We start from the raw sequence: 18,712 nt of genomic DNA, 5'->3' as shown, positions 1-18,712 counted from the left end.
GACATTTGACTTTCTGTGGTTGCTGCTCTTTTCTTTGTCTGTTCAGTCATGGTGACAATCACTTTTCCTGCTCTACCAACAAACCAGGAAAAGTGAAAAAAGAAGAAAGTATTTTCCAAGTAAAGATCTACCAGACACTGGAACAGTAAATGTAATAAATAAATAAATAAATAAATAAACTTTGGAACTCGATTTAGGTTGAATCATAATTTCATTAAGGGCAGCAAAATTGACATAAATTTAGATAAAATGTCGTAAATTGTTTCTTTAAAGTCTGTCAGAAGAGCTCTTTTATTGTCCTATGGCACCTTGCTCTGCATTAACAGCACACGTTCTAATAAATTAATCAATACATGCTTATGTGTATGTGTGTGTGAGAGAGAGAGAGATAGAGAGAGCCAGAGAGAGAGAGAGAGAGAGAGAGAGAGAGAGAGAGCCAGAGAGAGCCAGAGAGAGAGAGAGAGAGAGAGAGAGAGAGAGAGAGCCAGAGAGAGCCAGAGAGAGACAGAGGTGTGACTGTAAGGGTGGGTGAGCGACTGAACAGGTGTGTGGGTGGCTGACTGTGCGTGTGTGTGTGTGTGTGTATTTGGCTCTCTAAAGGTTTATATTTGCATGCATTCTTTTATTCAAAGTGACTTTCTTAGAATTTGATATCAGCTTACTCTCATCGTTTTTGTAGGAGTTGTGCTCCTGTCAGGTCCAGTGCACACAGACACACTTTCAAAATCACTCCATATGTTAAACATCTCATTCGGCAATTACAAGCAATTAAAAGTCTGCAAATACGGGCTTGATGTCTGTGACTCATACGCTTGAATTAATAGAGCCTTTTCTCCGCAGGCATTTTGACATGAACTAGCAGGTAAACACAGGTGTTACTAATGACATTAATTAAGGTTCTGTCTCTTTTAGGTCTAACAGAGCCAGAGTCCTGCTGGTAGCCATGCTGACTCACTGGAAAGACTCCACTACACTTCAGTGGAACAGACCCTTAATTACTGTCATGAGTAGCATCTGTGTTTACCTACTATTTCGTGTCAAAATGGCTGCTGTGAAAAAGGTGCATAGGATTGATTTGCCTCAAAATCTTTGACATCATACAACTTTAATTACAGTCGTGCAAGCACAGTGTTTATGACCAAGCATTATGTAGGCTAATCTGTCTAAATTATTCACATCATTTTGTGTGTCAAGTGATCACGCGATTTTGTTCACTTGCACACAGAATGGCTGATTCTGTGGAATCAGCATGGCCAAAATGCAGAGGCAAAAATAGACAAAGAAAAGGTACAGGCACAAATGAGTGGACACAGTTATAGCCACTGTATAACAGTGGTTTTCAGAGTGGGGTTCAAGGACCCCCATGGGTCTCTGAGGGTCTTCCAAGGGGTCCTCAGCAAAACAAGGAATAGTTTAATGTCCCTGTTAATTTAGACTCATGTCTACAACTGTAATGTAGACACATTTCTCTCCAGCATTTTTCTAAAATTATTATTATTGTTATTATTGTTATTATTATTAGTAGTAGTAGTAGTAGTAGAAGTAGTAGCAGCAGTAGTATTTATTATATTATTTATTTATGTACTTATGTATTCATGTATTTATTTATTTCTTGTTTGCAAATAATTTCTGCCAATAATTGTCTGGTAATTTTCTTGTTACGTTTTTCTTCCCCCTAAATCTTTCATAATCTTCCAGTAATTTTTTGCTAATTTGCGGATGAACTCTTGCCCCCATATCTTTGAGAGAAATCAAGTGAATTTGTTTGGGTTTCAAAGGGCTAATTTTACTATGAGTGAAATCATCAGAAATTGTCATGGTCCCCCCAAAAAAGTGATTAGTGAGATGTTTTATTCTCACCTTATTCTCTCATTAATACTTAATGCAAGCAAAAATATTTCACAGCATGTCATCAGCATTAGTGTCTGTGTGTTTTGTGTAGGGAATTGTCTAAGATGCCTCAGAATAGCAATTTCCCAGCAAACAAGTCAAGTCTGGTTGTGTTTAATGTGACATCTGGCAATAAGGCGTTCATCTCTCCCTTAACCAGCTGATACATGAATTAATACTACACATCCTGACTGACATAAACACTGTCACATGTGATAGCAGGGGCACAACATCGCATATTAAAAGAGGCATTTTAAAACACCTCCAATGCCCTAATGCCATCAAGCTTTGAGGCTACCATCATGAGTAAAAACACAAGGCAGCAAAGTGAGTCTCTGCAGACAATATGATGTCGATGGTCTGTGCACAGCTGTGCTCTTATCAGGTACTGATAAGAGCTAGAATAATTATACCAAACACTGAGAGGGCTCCTTTTCATTGCTTTCACATCTCCTGTGTCTTCATCCTAATAAGTTTATTTGAGCTAAAAGGGAGGCAAAGAGAGATTGTGTGTGTATATGTGTGGTGGCATGAAACCCTCTTAAGAATAAAATGGATCCTTTTATTGCCTCAGCACCATTGTACAACTCATGATGACTTACTTTAGGTCGACTTTAGCTGAGGTATTTTTAAGACTCCATCTCGGAATAGTGTGCTGTATACCATCTTCTGTCCAAAGGCTCCTTGGAAAAAAGGACAAGGCTCATTCTCAAAAAAAAAAAAAAAAATGTTTTGATAAAAAGCAGTGATGGTAAATTGTATGATTCCATTATTCTCTGTTCTGTAAGTGCTCTCTGTCAATCCCACCCACTCTCCCCTGAAATAACAAACAACTGCTATCAGTTTTACCACATCCTTTATTCAACCCTTATATTAATAATTTTCAAAAACACAGCACTGGGACACAACAAAACAGCAGCATAAGATAACTGCATTGAATACAAAGCACAAGTCAGTGGTCCTTTTGACATACTTTTCCAAACTTAAAATTGGGTTTTATTGTAAGCATACAGCATACTGTACAAATGCAGGCTCAGCAAATTGATTCCTTATTTGACACTGCGGAACACATAAATCAAAGTTTTGCAATATTTTATACATATGCATTCCAAATACAGATGGAAAATCTATTTAGGACCTACAAAATGTTCTCAAAGCAAATTTTGAAGATATAACAGATGACTTGTTGCAACACAATTTAAAGGGCCATACCAGTGAGTTTGACGACTGACCAATATTTTACATTGCAACAAACCATTTTGCCACTGATGCAGGGGTACAAAAGACAACATTTAATCAAAAGCCTAGATTCGAATATGAAATTTTGATTGAAACACCCACCTTATAATTTTCAGCTTCAGTGGCTAACAAAGTTATCATCATTCATAAACCACAGAACTAATAATTCAATGTGTAAAGCAAATATTTTCCTGGGGACTATTACTTTTCTGGCAGAGGGACTGTTCCGCCCAATTTCAAGTCATCAAAACACAACAGTGCTGCTGCTTTTAGGAAATCTAATGTTGGCAACTTTATTATGGTGATAGAAGAAAGTTTGAAGTCTCTGAAAGTTCATTTTCACATTGTAGTGGAATGAATGGAAACCAGTGGCTGGATAAAAGGGAAGAAAAATGATGTGGGAGTTCTAAAATACGACTGCTTGCTTTGGGAAAAGATTAGCAGAAATGTGAAGTGTATACATTTTGTGGATACTAGGCTCAACATGTGAAATCACGGGTATGGTCCATTAACGTGTCAAAGTCATCAGTGCTATTTTACATGGTAACAGTAATAGCTGCTTCACTCAAGTGAGTTTTTATTGGTTCTGAAGTGATAAAGGATACATTTCTAAACATGCGACTATAAAACGGGGAGCAACAGCAACTAACCCGTAACATATGCACTGGCCCCTTAGAAAATAGAGCGTCAAAACAGAAAATTAATGTTACATGGGTAAACAGGTAGAAGGAGAGGGGTACGCAGGGAAGCTAGGCTCTCAGTGCATCCAAATATTTTTACTACATTCAATTCATATCTGTAGTTTCCATCTTTCATGCAGCCTCTTGTTCAGTTTTCCTGTTATAGTTTTCCCATGAAGGTATCTTGCTATTGCCTTAAAGACCATACCAGTGATTATATATGTTTAACCTAATATCTACAAAATGTACACTATACTTCACATTTCTGCTAATCTTTTCCCAAAGAAAGCAGTCATTTTTAAAAATGTATCCAGCCATTGGCTTCCATTCATTCCACCATGATATGAAAATGAACTTCCAGAGACTTCAAACTTTCTTCACACCAGTATTCCATCACTGTAATAAAGTCGGCCATATTCGTTTTTCTAAAAGCAGCAGAACTGTTGTGTTTTAATGACTTGAAACTGGGCAGAGTGAAACAGTCCCTCCGCCAGGGAAAATAGTCCCCTGGGGAACGTTTGCTTTACACATTCAATTATCAGTTCTGTGGTTTATGAATGGTGATGACGATGGCCTCTGTGGCTCAGTCGCAGAACATTATTAGGTGGGTGTTTCAACCAAAAATTCAAATTGAAAAGCAAGTCATATGTTGTGAAATCTTTAGTGTCCTTACATGATTTGCAAAGTGGATAGATATTCAAAAATCACTGGTATGGTCCTTTAATGAGCAGTTCCCAGGGAGAGGTGTAACATCCCAGGGATCACACAGAAAGAGTCCACTTCTCATCCCTCTGTGTGTTGACTAGGAATAATATACTGTACATGTCCAGTGTAACAGCTTTGGATGAGGAGAAAGACATAGAAAGAGAGATGGAGGGGAAGAATACTTGCATTTGCTCTGAACCTGCGTTCCTTGTGTGCCCGTTTTATCTCTGATAAAGGACACTTAGTGACATTTATCCTCTTCCAGTAAGCCCCTTAAGCAATTCTCCCCACTCTCCTGCATATGCACACACACCTTCTGTTTGTTCTCCTCAAGTTACCAAACACAGACCCTGTATGCAATTGGCCGTCACTGCAAAATAAAATGAAATCATTCATCTTTATGGTCGTTAAAGACACAATCACATTATATTTATAAATAACATTGAATGTAGTTGGTTCAGCCACTTGAAAAATACAGTAATCGCAAAAGTCAGCGTTACACATTCAAAGTATTGACTGTGGGTTTTTTGCAGTCCTCTCTTTCTCAGTGCACCAAGTTGACTCACCTAACAACCTCAAAACGGGAATTAAGGAAATTTGAGAATTAATTCCTCAAATACATCAAAGAAATTTTAGTTTTCATCTTAACATAACAATCCTCCTGTCCCAAGGTTGTCCGAAAAACATAGAAATCCAGCCTCCTTTGATCCATACTAGAAGAACGTACCCTTTGTGTCCCTACAGAGTATCTTCTTGAAGGCCTTCCTGAAATCCTTGTTGAAGATAGTGTATATGACTGGATTGAGGCAGGAATTGCAGTAGCCTATCCAAAAGAAGAATTTAAACAAGGGGTCGGGGAGGGTACAACTCTCAGGGCAAACTGCCTGCAGAGAATAAGAGAAAAAGAAGGGGAACCAGCAGACCACAAACACTCCCATCACTACGGCCAAGACGAAGGTGAAACGCTTCTCCCTGTTCAGCATGGCTTTGCGGCGTGACATGGGTGTGCCCGACATCCTGGGTGCTCCCTCAGGCACCAGTTTGGTGCCAGATGACGTAGCCACAGTGTTTTTGCACCGATGGGCCAAAATTAGAACCTGAACTTTGAATCCTTTTCCTTGAGATGACCCCACAGTCGGCTGATCAGCCTTGTTCACCTCATCTAGCCCTTTGGCATTCTCTCCTACAGCGCGTTTCTGCCCTATCTCTGAGTCAGCCTCAGAGCCAGACATCGAGGTGTCATCATGAAGCACATCTGTCTGGGGCTTGCCCCCTCTGTTGGGATGGGATTCTTGGGAGGGCACAACTGGGCAGAGTTGGCTGTCTTGATGGGGGATTGAGGGGGAGGAGGTGGATGTACGGACTGGAGCAGTTCCTGAGAGGGGAGGATGAGTCTCTGGGCTGATAGTGTTCTCCGACTGGATGTGAGGAGATGACGGGGAGGGATCTAAGCCAGACGGACGCTTTGATGGGGTGCTTTTTTCTTGGTTGCCAGTCTGATCTCCTGGCTTTTCATTCTTTTGTGACTGGTCAGCTAATCTCACTGCAGGTTTGGGGGTTGTGGCATTCCCTGCCACCTCTTTATGTTTATCTCCAGGTGGGCAGCGTGTGTGTTGCTTCGCAATCTGATAGATCCTCACATACACAAGGATCATTATCACACATGGGGCAAAAAACGAGCCAATGGTTGAGTACAGAATATACCAGCGCTCGTTGTTTAGTTCGCATACCTCGGCACCTCCATCGCTCTTATCCAGGGAGAGAAGAGGAGGGAAAGAAATTACTGCAGAAATCAGCCATACAACAATAATGGCTGCCTTGATGCGTAAAGGAGTACGTTTGGCGCCGTAGGAGACAGGCCGTGAGATTGACAGGTAACGGTCCAGTGCTATTGCACACAGGTGGACAATAGAGGATGTGCAGAACAAAACGTCCAGCGCCAGGTAAATTTCACACCAAAGGGAACTAAATGCCCAGTAGCCCTGTAGTTCATTAGCCAAGGAGAAAGGGATGATGAGAGTGGCCACTAAAATATCTGCCGCAGCCAGAGACACTAAAAAGAGATTCTGGGGGCCCTTGAGGGATCGGGAAGTCAGAACAGCAATGATAACTAGGATGTTTCCCACAATAGTCAGGATCATCATGAAAGTGATGGCTGTGGCGAACGCTGTGCTGGCTTGAGGGGAATAGGGCGGGGTCCTGATGGCGCTCTGGTTGCAGGGTCTGGTGCTAGAGACGAGGCTGATGTTCCTGTTGTTGAGTTTGCCCGGCTCGGACAGGCAGACCGCATCTGGGGCAGCTGCCATCGTGGCCGTGAAAACAAGGACAACTTCGTTAATGGTCTCCTGAGACAGCAAGGAGTCTGTGTGGAATGAGAGACAGAGAAAAGGGCTGCCATAAGCCATAAACCAATGAGAAATAGGGCTTGTTCAGTAAAAGACTAGATTGATGGGCTGGGATGGAGAAGCAGAAATGCTCCCCATAAAGGTTAAGGTTTCTGATCTTTTCATTGGCGATGAGAAAGGAAAAAAATATATATATATTAAAATTAAAAGAGGGAGACAGAGAGAGAGAGAGAGAGAGAGAGAGAGAGAGAGAGAGAGAGAGAGAGAGAGAGAGAGAGAGAGAGAGAGAGAAACTTATATAGCCATGAGCCATGAGTATATAATCCCTTACACCCTGTATTTCTGTATGCTCTCTTCTTTTGCATTTATTCAGTAAGTTGTTCATAAAATCAGTCTTATGCAAGATATTTAAAAGAAACACAAAACAACTCAAATATATTGTGGTACTTACTTATATGTATGTGGTAATATAGTCACCGCAGCAACATCACGCACCAGCTGTTTTAACAGTTTCAATAAAGAACTTTAACTTGCTCTTGTCACAAGTAGCTTATGCGATATTTTTAGGATCCTTCGTAACAGGTTCAAGTCACATCGGTTATCCAGCAGTGTCGGGCAGAAAGTCCACTATGAAGGCTGTAATTTCCAAACTGTAAAAAACAGTGGGTCGGCAGAGAAGAACAGATGGATCACAGGACGAGTCGGGTAAAATAAATAACCCATATCCAGTTATGCAAAATTTAAGCTATTGGTTTTGATGTGAAAAAAACAGCAACATCGCACATGTAAAGTTATGAGGACGCCAAATAATCTCAGGAGATATATCCATGGTGTCTGTTCTGGCATATCACTTCACTCTGGGCGCTGGAGAGACATTCTACAGACACAAAAAGATGCAAAACGGCCGCTTATGCAAAACGGAAAATGCAAAATCCAAAAAAAAAAAAAAAAAAAAAAAAAAAATGCAAAACGCTTGATACGCTGCAACATCACTGGCACTGGAGTCCAAAGTCACCACACCGGCTGGGCAGCCGTGCGCTCTTTTTATGAGGCTGGAGCGCAGCGTGCGCCTCTGTGCGTCACACACAAATGTTACTGCGCGCACGCGTGTGTGCGTGGATCACGGTCTCGTGTATTGATAAGATTGTTTTATCTTGAATTTTACATTTTTTGATATAGCCTGAGATCCTAAGTTTTCATCAATATTTCTGTGAACTTACAACTTATAATCTCTTTTTTCTCTGTTTTTAAATTTTAAATGAGCCATGTTTGCAGTTTATGCCAGCTCCTTGTCATTCTGGCAACGTGCAAACATCATCTTTTATTAATCCTAATTAAACTGTGCGCGGGATTGGTAGGGGCAGCTTCACCTAAGGGAACCTGCGATGCAAATCTTAAATAATAATATAATGTATTTTGATAGTTTTTTTTCTTTTCTTTTCTTTTTTGCGTCAGAGCAACAGCAGTAAACCTTTTGTCGTATTGCGCCCCATAACAATTTCCCTGACAGATATTGTAATAAATATTGTAATGAATCCCAAATACCAAAATAACTTTTGGGTACAACTGCATTCTGACCTTGATATGATTTTTAAAAAAAATCCTCAACCACTGCACATCAGCATCTTAACAATAGAAAAATGTCTGTTGCAAGTATTTAATATTTTTATCAGGAAAGCATAAGCTTAACTCTCAATCTCTCATGACTGTCCTCTGTTTTGTTTTTTTCTCCTATGGTGATAGGTCAGAGCTAAATCAAATAGAACAGAAGATAGACTATAGAGACAGTAAGGTTAAGTCATCTTTTCTAGGCCTCCTCAGAGACCAGGAATAAATTCAGTTGCAAACAGTTCAGTGCTAAACTCTATACACTGAGTAGGTAAGTGTTCAAATACCTTATACCCAAAGCATTCAACTGTGTCCACTGCACTGCGCTGGATTCAAGCTGCCAAACAAATCAGCAGCTTAGGAAGAACAGTGGACCTTTTTCACATTTTTTTTTAACTTGAAATAGCACGTAAACCAAGGTGTTTGGCTCCATGTAAGTTTACCAGTCTTTCCAGTGAACCAGCACCACCAGGACTCTGGCTACACCTAAAAAGAAAAGGACCTTAATTAATGACATTAATAACACCAGTGTTTACTGCTCCTCACAGCAAAATAACTGTTGTGAAAAATACTTTTCCATTAAGCTGAAGCTCCAGCAGCAGTCCTGCCGGTTGTCTGGTGAAAACTGTTTTTCATTTAACATTTAAGGTCTGACTAATACATAGCACAAAATAAATAAAAACTCATGTGAGACAGTCAATGTATGAAAATAGATGATGCAAAGTGCAGCTGTGAATATTTCCAGCATATAGTCTGTCTGTAGTCATGTTTGTAGAATCACATGTTTAAGCCATTTTCAAATTAGAGGACATATCTTTGAATCTACACATTTTAATTAAACAAACACTCGGTGTGGCTGATTGTTTCTTATCGATAGCACTGACTTCATTGTTTCTTCACTAGATGGTGAGATTTCTAGCTCTTTTCTACTTCCTCTCCAGCACATACTCAAGTTTGGAAAATGCACCTGAACCCTGTACCTCCCCCTGGCATTTTCAGCTGCTTAATGATGGAGGACAGTTGTGGAGAGTGCAAATGGCTTCACAGCATAGCTTGGCTACAAAGGCTAAAAAGTCTTGCCATCAAGGCATTGTGCCCGAAACTTGTGTAAGAAGCTTTAAAAACTGATGTCTGTAGTGACATCACCCACTTGGTTTTGAGGGGGTCTGGAGGAGTTTACAGTAGCAGCCACGTTGTCATTTTTTGGGAGATGGAACAATCTAAGCAAAGCAAAAGGTGAGGAAATAAATATTGGTCACAGTCAATTCAAGACAGAATGAAAGCACTTCACATTTAATGGATACACCCTCTAATTGGCAATGCATGGGCGACCAGAGTGAATCACTGCACAGATGACCTGTCAACAACTACAGTAGGAAAACACAACACAACCCCAGTTTATAATCCTTTTATCCTCTTAATTGCACAATTATTTTCAAAATTGCACCCATTAGAAGAAGGAAGAGGCTACTGAGACCTTAACTTTCTATTGAATTTTTTTTTTTTTTTTTTCTTCCAGAAACTGAATAGTGGTCCTATTGTCTTGTATTGAGTTGGCATTTCTCTGGAGCCTGCAGATTTCCAGATTTTGTTTGTGGCCATGACACACACATCCTATTAAAAACCACAATAATCTATTAATTAAGAGCTTTCACCAGAACACCATTATGTAGATGGGAAAAAATTCTCGATTGCACTTAACTTTAGTGTTTACAGTAACCTACTGTGTATTATTACACTTGAAAGAGAGATGTTTTTCTCAGCAGTTTGAAGCTTTCAACATGACCCATTAAAAGTGGATAATTTGAGAGATGTCAGCATTTGGAAAATAATGTTTGAGTAGACCTAAATTTGAACCTTTTGTATTGTACGATGAAAACTGAAACATTACCTTGAAGTCCAAACAATAAAGGCAAAGAAAAAATAAACATTCAACCAACAGAATAAGCTTTATTATTACAGGTCAAACAGCATGGATTCTGCAGTGATGACGGGTACAAGGGAAGCCTCAAACCTGTCGCAGTATGATGCAAAATGCATTAACGTTGTCGAGTGTCTCTATACAAGGTATACTTAAATCTGAAAACATTTGTACTTGCCTGAGGTATTTGTTTAAAGAGTTCTGCAGTAATGCCAATAGGACTCTTGTTCAACTCTGGGCAGCTGCTTTCACTGTGCATATGTTATTGTGCCCTCTAGTGGTAGTGTTCCTTTGCTACATCCTGGAAGGATGAGATTCAGAGGTAGTGTTTGAGTTGAGCAGAGGACTGGTGGAGATGTCATCCTGGTTGAATCCACTGGTGGTGTTGGTGGCAGACGACCCGCTAACATGTCTGGAAGCACTCTCAGTGCTGTTTTGTCTTGAGTCCTGTCTTGTTTCGGGTAAATGATGTGTAGTATTATCATTCTGCCTTCCAGCGTTGGCATGTCTAGGTCCATTTTGTTGGCTCCAGTCACCTGCTGTCTGATTTTCTTTAGCATCTGGCAATGAGTCAAAAGGTAAGAATTAAACATGAGAAAAATAAAAGTGCCAGCTGGAACCAAAAATTGTTCTTGATAGTGATGCCATGAGAGAGCCTTTTTTTCTGGATGCATAAAAACTGTCCAGACCAGAGTGCTTTTGAAGAACCATTTTTCTAAATGCTTCAAAGGTTCCTCAAAGAGCCATAAAACAGTTCTTTGAGAAATGAAAAAAGTACATGGAAACAATTCATTTTTATCTCTCAAAGGAAAAAATAAAAAGGTGTCAAGTGGAACCAAAAATAGTTCATACTGGTGCTACAGAGAACCACTTCTGATTCCACAACAAACCTTTCAGAACATGTTTTAACAACATTTTTCTTATACGGTTCTTCAACCAATCCCAGAAGGGGCCTCAAAGACTCTTATAAAAAATGTCTTTGATATAATGATGAAATTATTCTTCAAATAACTTTAAAGAAACTTCTTTAAAGAACCTTTTTCAAAAATGTACCAAAAGTACGATCCAATAAACTAAGTAGTACTTTGGTAGTCGATGGGTCTTCATGGACCCACACACTTTTAAAGAACTGTTTCAGAAATATTGTTTTTCTGTGTGTACACAGAGATACTGTTACTGTACTGTCAGGTGTAGAACTATAAAGAAGAAACAGGTTAGGTAGACAAACACACCACAGTTGTAGAGTATGCGAACCCTCTGAATGTCCAGCTTTGACATGTAAGTCCTCTGTCCCATTGCCTTCTCATTTTTCTTGGACATGATGGTGGGCAGGTTATTCACTGAGAAAAAGTGCCTAGCAAACACAAGAAGGGAAACATTATTCACACTGTCCAGAGCAAAAAGCAGGTCTTCCAGTCATGGCCTCTTTACATGCAATCATGTCTTAGCCTAAGTCATGCTTTACCTTCCATAGTGCAGGATCGAAGTGAGGTCATAAGACAGATTGAAGGTGTTGCCATTCTGCACTTGGAAGTTCCTCTTCTTTCCTGCAAGAAATGCCTCTTCAGTGAATCAGAAATCAGACAGCGCCAAATGGACGGTATCCAACATTAGCTGACAAATCATCTTGAATGATGCACGCCACAATACCTTTCATAATGTTTTGGTAAAGTATTGAGATGTATTGTCCACGGTCTGCCCGTGTGTGTTCATGATGGAAGCCCAGAGCGTGAAGAATTTCATGACAGATGTTGCCCACTCTGCAGGCTGGCGCAACAAACACAGGTTGCACTCCGCCAATGAAGCCCACGTATGACGCACAGCTAGGAAATACATGAACGAGTTGTTGCGCACTCATGCTGCAAAAGGAGCTGAACTAAACTGTACGTCATCTCATCTAACCTGGTCTGAAAGATGGCTGAAGGCAGATAATTATTAATACAACACTCGAAATTCAGTTTTTTTTTCAGCTCCTCACCCCTGGCTGTTGATGAAGTGCAGGTAATCTGGTTCATTGGTGCGACTGTGGAAGGAGAGACAGGTATGCTCTGACAGCATCACCATGGCCGACAGGATATCATCTCTCCTGCTCTCTGGAAAATGTAATAACTATGAACTATGGGCTGTCAAATGGACCAGTGCTGTCAGATTTGAATGGCGTGCACACAGTAATGTCAGGACACTGCTGACCTATTTCTGGACTGATGAGATATGGTATGTCCACTCCTGGCCATGTGGCACCCACAACATTCCGGTAAGACTAAGGAAGGAAAAAAAAATAATAATAATAATGCTATATAGATGCACACAAACGCTTGAGCAGGTAATGAGGTTAGTTCTTGTCCCATATTATTTCTCCTATTTTGCATCCTGGTCTTGGAATAACCTTCAGGACTTACTAAAGTTGTGCAATTGCAGTTCCTAAGATGGATTTTGTATTATGTCTCTGTTTTTTTACATGCTCTATTTTTCAGTTGTCACTTATCTGCTTTGTCATGCTGTGCTTTGTAATTTTTGTAGCCCTGTAATGGTGTGCTATCTTGCCCAGGTTTCCCTTGAAAGAGATATTAATCTCAAGGGACTTCCTGGTTAAATAAAGGATATAATAAATAAATTTGTGTTGCGGATTCTGATGCATAATGAATAAAAGCATTTTCACTCACTGGAATTAAAATGTCACCCTCCAAGACATCACTACTGTTTGTCAGCTCTGTAGAGTGTGATGAAAACATTGTAAACGTTAAAACAACTTTGTCTTGTGTCTCCCCTTGTTTCTAATTACTAAAGTAAGTAAGTACTACGTGCATCAGAAAGGCTGGAAATCTGTGCTGAAAGGCCACTGTAGGTTTACCTTGCCCAGTCTCTGGGTTTTTCTCCATGTAATGTAAAGTCCTAGTGAGCCAATCTTCATATAGTGAGATATCAAGACAAGTTTGTAGGTTAGAGAACAACATGGACATATTTGGAAGTTTAGAAATTTCAGCATAGTGTATAATCCTGCAAACTGCAATGAATTACCTGTATCACCTCCCTGGATAGGACTGCAGTTAACTGCAACAAAAGAAATGGAGGGGATGGGGGGAGGGGGGGGGGGGGGGGGGGGGGGTTGTTAGGTTCCAGCTTCTATCAGTGGTAAAATCCAATTGTTTCCTGTTATTTTCTTACCATCTTTGAGATATGCCACAAAAGTTAGAGCACAAAACAGCAACTGAAACATGGCCACAGACATCAGATTAGAAAGTGGAAATCTGTCCGTCGGCTCCACCCCTTCATTAATCACACTAACAAAAATCACATGAGTAAACCTAGATCATTTACACCTGCAGTGAGGTGAGGGTTATTTTAACTCATGAACGGGGACATGCAAGTTTCAGCCAAAGGGAATATTATCCCACAGTGTATATTAGGCAGTATTCAGAAACCCTTGTTTTTTGTTTCAACTGTAGATTATTTTGGTAGTGATATATTTAATTGTATGGCTTTTTGTTTTGTGTCTTTTCATTTGAAATTAATGCTTGTTCAGTATGTTCTTGTGGACCTTCAGCTAGGCCATGACTAGCCTTACACGAAACTAGCATTACAGTAACCTAATAAGCCCTGGTCCTGAACAAAACCTCTGGAAAGCTCACATTTCCATGGAATACATCATGTGAAAAATACCAATAGGCTGTAAGATAGGCTGTGTTAACTACTAAATACTGTCCAATGTGTACTACAATGTATTTTATGGCCTTTATCATTCAAAAGAGCCAACTGATCAATGCATAAAACAGATTTAGCCACCAAACTGTTTGTGTTCAGACGTGGGCTACACTTTCCACTATGAACACTGGGGGGCAGTAACCTTCTCAGTGACGGGTGTGTCAACGCGTAGAAGAAGAAAACAAACACTTCCGGTCAAAATACTCGTACACACATGTATCACCCTTTCTAGCGTGAGTAGCGATGAACTTACAAGATCTGTCTAATGAATGTTATTTCGCCTCTGTATATCGTCAAGTTGTAGGTTTTCATTAGGAGTATTTGTTGGGAAAGAGCTGGTTACCTCTCCAGCTCTTTCATCACAGAAATGTTATTTTTCATGCCGTACGCCGCTGATGTTAGCCTGCTAGACCTCAGCACTAGTTAAATAGCAGCTATTCTCATGTTAAAAGACTTTCAAAATGTCAGCAGACTTGGATTTTATGTGGAAACGCCACGGCCTGATAAGTTTCAGCAAATTCAGAAAGAAGAGAGACACTTTTGGTCAATTAATAACAATTATTTTCGTCTATTGTGGCATACATAAATGTAAATACACGAGTTGAGGTGACGTTTGTGATCTTTACGGTGTATTTCAATAACCAGACATGTTATTTTTTATTGTATTTAGGGCTAACATAGCCATGTGAATCGTTTGTCATATGTGTTTGATGTGTATGATACTTTTGATCCAGTTGTTAAATGTATTGAAGAATATTGCTGTTTAGATTAAAATGAGTGGACTACATGATGTGGACTGCATGATTTTCCTTAGGGTTGCATTATGTTCGCAGCATCACATTCATAGGTTTGTCAAATTAATTGTTCAAAAAAAAAAAAAAAAAAAACTGTCAGGATTTTTAGTTTGGGCTTGTAGAAAAAAAGAGAAGCTTACTCATCCAGTGGCTGGTGTCCTCATGATCAGTGATTTGATCTAACACCGGCTTTCTGTAACCTCAACCAGAAATGACCAGCCATGACTCGGTGGGCCAGAGCCAATAACATCCATAAACACAAACCAGCAGACGCCGCTTCATGGAGCCAACTCAGAGGAAGAGGAGCAGGAGGAAGTCACCCAAACTCCTCTGGAGGCTCTAAAGAAGGACCACAAGGCCAGAGGAAGGGGGCTGGAGGGGGGGACCCTTTGAGAAGGACTCAGCCTGCTGGCTCAGCTGTGAAAAAAGCCAACCGGAAGAAAAAGGACTATGACAATGTAGATGTAAATGGATTCCTGGAGTATCTTCAGCAGACAGGGCAGCCTTTGCCCAAGAGTAGTGGAGGAGGAAAGGAAGGAGATCAGGAGCTCAGGGAAGCGGTAGAGACGGCCCTAAAGAAAGACAAGCGCAGGGAGGACAGGAGGTTAAAGAGGCAAAACAACAAGAAGAACAAAATGGTGAGTCATTTCAGATCAAATTGTCCATGTGTAAGCAGAGATAACTATTCTTTCCCATGTCCCCCTGTTCTTCCACTCATTGTTCTCATTATTTCATATTTTTTAGATTTTTTTATTTTATTTACTGGCACACACTCAGTGTCCACTTTACTAGCTCCACTTGGACAGTTTAACACAGTTCAATATAACAGCTCTGCCATAAATTCTACCTTTTAATAAAGTTTATAATGCTCAGTTTTGGTTCACATTGTGGAGAATGTGTAAATTTAATTCTTTGTTTATTATTGAGGTTGTAGTTTGCAGAGGTCTTCTACTGGACTACATTATATTAAGAAGTGTTTCCAATTTTTTTGTCCTCCCTGTTTATATACATGAGGGAGGACAGAATATTAGAAACAGCTCTTAATAAAATGCAGGCTAGTACAACAGCACCAGTAACTATGAGCTCAATGCCAAACATAAAACTGAATGAACACCTTTACCTAATTACAGTGCATAATTCAGTAAAAGGCAGCAGTAAATAGTAAAGTTTTAACACAGGAAGCCAGTTGTCAACGTTGACTTCTTTTCAATCTCATTCTCCCCCCTGTCCAGCTCTGTTTTAACTGTAGAAAGCCAGGTCACGGCTTGGCAGACTGTCCTGAGGCAGAGAGGGATGAGGAGATGGGCCGGGGCATCTGCTACCGCTGCGGCTCAACAGAACATGAAATACAGAAATGCAAAGCTAAAGTGGATCCTGCTCTCGGTAAGAAGACTGTGCCACATTTCCAAGTTGACATTTGTAAGAGATCAATTTTAGTGACACATTGTCATGTATCATGCAGTGTGTAATACCCATTGGTAATTTATTTGTCATCTCTGTTTCAGGTGATTTTCCGTTTGCAAAGTGCTTCATTTGTGGTCAGACTGGGCACCTGTCACGGTCCTGCCCAGATAATCCCAAAGGAATGTATGCACAAGGTAATCCGTTCAAAAAGTTACCTTTGTTTGTACTGGAAAATGAAGCACAATTTTTACACATAATGAAATTAAGAATTAGTTTAATTATTAGTTTATTTCATTCTTATGATTTATTGGTCTGCAGGTGGATGTTGTCGGGTGTGTGGTTCAGTTGAACATTTCCAGAAGGACTGTCCAGAGCACCAGGCTTCAAGTGAGTCTTTTCTTCATGTCTTGTCTATCCATCGTACCTGTGATCTTGCATGTTTAATCTAGGCTAATATCTATAAAATTTATATACTTGATGTTTCTGCTAATCTTTTCCCAAAGCAAGCAGTCATATTTCAGAAGTCCAATATCATTTTCCCTCCCTTTTATCCAGCCATTGGTTTCCATTCATTCCACTATGATATCAAAAAGAAATTTCAGAGACCTCAAACTTTCTTCACACTAGTATTCTTTCACTGTAGTAAAGTCATCCACATTAGTTTTCCTAGAAAACAGCAGCACTGTTGTGCTTTGATGTTGACAACTTTGTTAGCAACAGAAACAGAACATTATAAGGTGAGTGTTTGAAATCAGATGTCAAATATGAAAATGGAGGGATTTTAATATGTTGTGAAATCTTAAGTACTCCCATATGGTTTGCAAAATGTGAGTAAATTGTAGTAAATGGGCCAAACATGGCCCATTTACTGGCTGACTGGTATGGTCCTTTAAATCATTCCCTGCCTGTCTGTTTTGTACTGTGTCTGCTTTGTTTCTGTGTTTGTCCAGATACAGTTTCTCAAGACATGAGTCGTTCTATTTATTTATGGTTGACTAGACCCCCGTGTGTTTTATCCCTCCAGCTAACTCGGTGACAGTGGCCTGGCTCTCCAACAACATGAGTGCTGACCATGAAGATGTTCATGTTCCTGTGAAGAAAGTCAAGGCCAAGCAAAGCAAAGTGGTGGTTTTCTGATCTGCCAAATGCTTCCACAGCTTTATTCAACAGGACTGAATGCTGGGGTGCTGCACACAGTGCCTTTCGTTTTGAGACATAATTGTATTAGTTTGAGATGGGACATTTCTTCTGGCCACCTGATCCACACATTTCAGAACGGGTGTGCGATCTAACTTCAAATCCTGGACTCTTCATTGGTTGACAAATATATCATTCACATACCTTGAGTTTAATGTCATTATTTTGTGTTTATTAGATGTCCTATTAATAAAGGATTCTTGTCTATATACAGTACAGGCCAAAAGTTTGGACACACCTTCTCATTCAATGCGTTTTCTAGAAAACGCCCCTGTAAAGGTTCCTGAACTCTCTCCTTCGGGGTAGTTCCGATGTTCTTTCTATTTTTGCTGCTTTGTCGAAATTTGCTACCACCGCATAAGCCAACAGGTTAATCTATTGATATTGGCATTAAGTGGGCAAAGTTATCTTCTCTCGTGTGTCTAGGTACAAACACACACACACACACACACACACACACACACACACACACACACACACACACACACACACACACACACACACAGAGGCTCCCTTGCTGAAACGTTAACGTTAGCTCCAGCTGTAGTGTCCCCCGAAATATGGTCAAAAAGAGCTCGCTTCGTAACACAGAGAAGGCGACTTTATGAACGGGAAAGTGAACATAATGTCAAAAAAACATACTGATACCTATCTTTGCGCATTTTTAAGTGGTTATACGGAAATGCGAGATCTTTTCTAGTGGGTATACACAGTATACCTGCGTATCACGTAGACTACACCACTGGCTACCGCTACTTTATGCATTCATAGAAGACTACTGATCACCTCACTAGCACTGTAGGATGAATGGCAGCATATTTAGACATACTGATCTAATCTAATGATGCTCAGCAGATGGCTTAAAGCTACATGTGCTGCTCTACCTGTGAACTACATTGACAATTTCCATATTTTTTGGGAACACAGGCACCTCTTTAAGCCAGATGGATTTTACCTGAATAAGTCAGGAGTGCGACTGTTGGGTTCCAACATTTTCTACTTTGTGCATCAGACACCAGCAGCCCCTGCCAAGGACAAGCGGCAAGACAACCCAAAACAACCGATAAGTCGGTGCTGTGGAGAGGAACTGCTTGTGCCTGAGATAAGAACGGACCATGGAGGACAGCTGACCCAGAAAGAGGTGTCAGCTCCAAAATCAGCACCTTCACCCCAACTAGAGGAGTTTGCCCCAGCCCCAACTGGAGACTCCCAGTCTTCACCACCCCA

The 18,712-nt window shown here is 40.3% G+C and overlaps 3 protein-coding genes across 6 annotated transcripts; 1 reads left to right on the top strand and 2 right to left on the bottom strand.

Annotated features, from left to right (window-relative positions):
• Positions 1-4,347: 4,347 nt before the first annotated feature.
• LOC115369235 (alpha-2B adrenergic receptor) lies at positions 4,348-7,695 on the bottom strand. The gene is made up of 2 exons (XM_030065800.1): positions 7,311-7,695; positions 4,348-6,876 (listed from the first exon to the last, which is right to left on the bottom strand). Exon 2 carries the CDS (start codon positions 6,818-6,820, stop codon positions 5,228-5,230), a length of 1,593 nt encoding a protein of 530 aa, XP_029921660.1. The 5' UTR covers positions 6,821-6,876; positions 7,311-7,695; the 3' UTR covers positions 4,348-5,227.
• Positions 7,696-10,397: 2,702 nt separating this feature from the next.
• LOC115369236 (low choriolytic enzyme) lies at positions 10,398-13,677 on the bottom strand. 4 transcript variants are annotated; one of them, XM_030065801.1, is made up of 10 exons: positions 13,554-13,676; positions 13,407-13,439; positions 13,240-13,293; positions 13,052-13,098; positions 12,579-12,648; positions 12,367-12,481; positions 12,039-12,211; positions 11,854-11,935; positions 11,621-11,742; positions 10,398-10,948 (listed from the first exon to the last, which is right to left on the bottom strand). In XM_030065801.1, the coding sequence occupies exons 1-10, from the start codon at positions 13,615-13,617 to the stop codon at positions 10,683-10,685; spliced, it is 1,026 nt and encodes a 341-aa protein (XP_029921661.1). In that variant the 5' UTR covers positions 13,618-13,676; the 3' UTR covers positions 10,398-10,682. The 4 variants fall into 4 exon arrangements, with proteins under 4 accessions (XP_029921661.1, XP_029921662.1, XP_029921664.1 ...); XM_030065802.1 differs by lacking the exon at positions 13,052-13,098; XM_030065804.1 differs by lacking the exons at positions 12,039-12,211; positions 12,367-12,481 and having other exon boundaries at positions 13,554-13,677.
• Positions 13,678-14,165: 488 nt separating this feature from the next.
• Positions 14,166-17,701, top strand: zcchc9 (zinc finger, CCHC domain containing 9). The gene is made up of 6 exons (XM_030065805.1): positions 14,166-14,323; positions 15,094-15,522; positions 16,117-16,267; positions 16,390-16,482; positions 16,607-16,675; positions 17,313-17,701. The coding sequence occupies exons 2-6, from the start codon at positions 15,106-15,108 to the stop codon at positions 17,423-17,425; spliced, it is 843 nt and encodes a 280-aa protein (XP_029921665.1). The 5' UTR covers positions 14,166-14,323; positions 15,094-15,105; the 3' UTR covers positions 17,426-17,701.
• Positions 17,702-18,712: the final 1,011 nt, after the last annotated feature.

Source organism: Myripristis murdjan, chromosome 12 (assembly GCF_902150065.1).
Source record: "Myripristis murdjan chromosome 12, fMyrMur1.1, whole genome shotgun sequence".
NCBI classification, from domain to species: Eukaryota; Metazoa; Chordata; class Actinopteri; order Holocentriformes; family Holocentridae; genus Myripristis; species Myripristis murdjan.
Note: the sequence above shows the minus strand (reverse complement) of the source record. Positions and strands in the feature narration are given on the sequence as shown.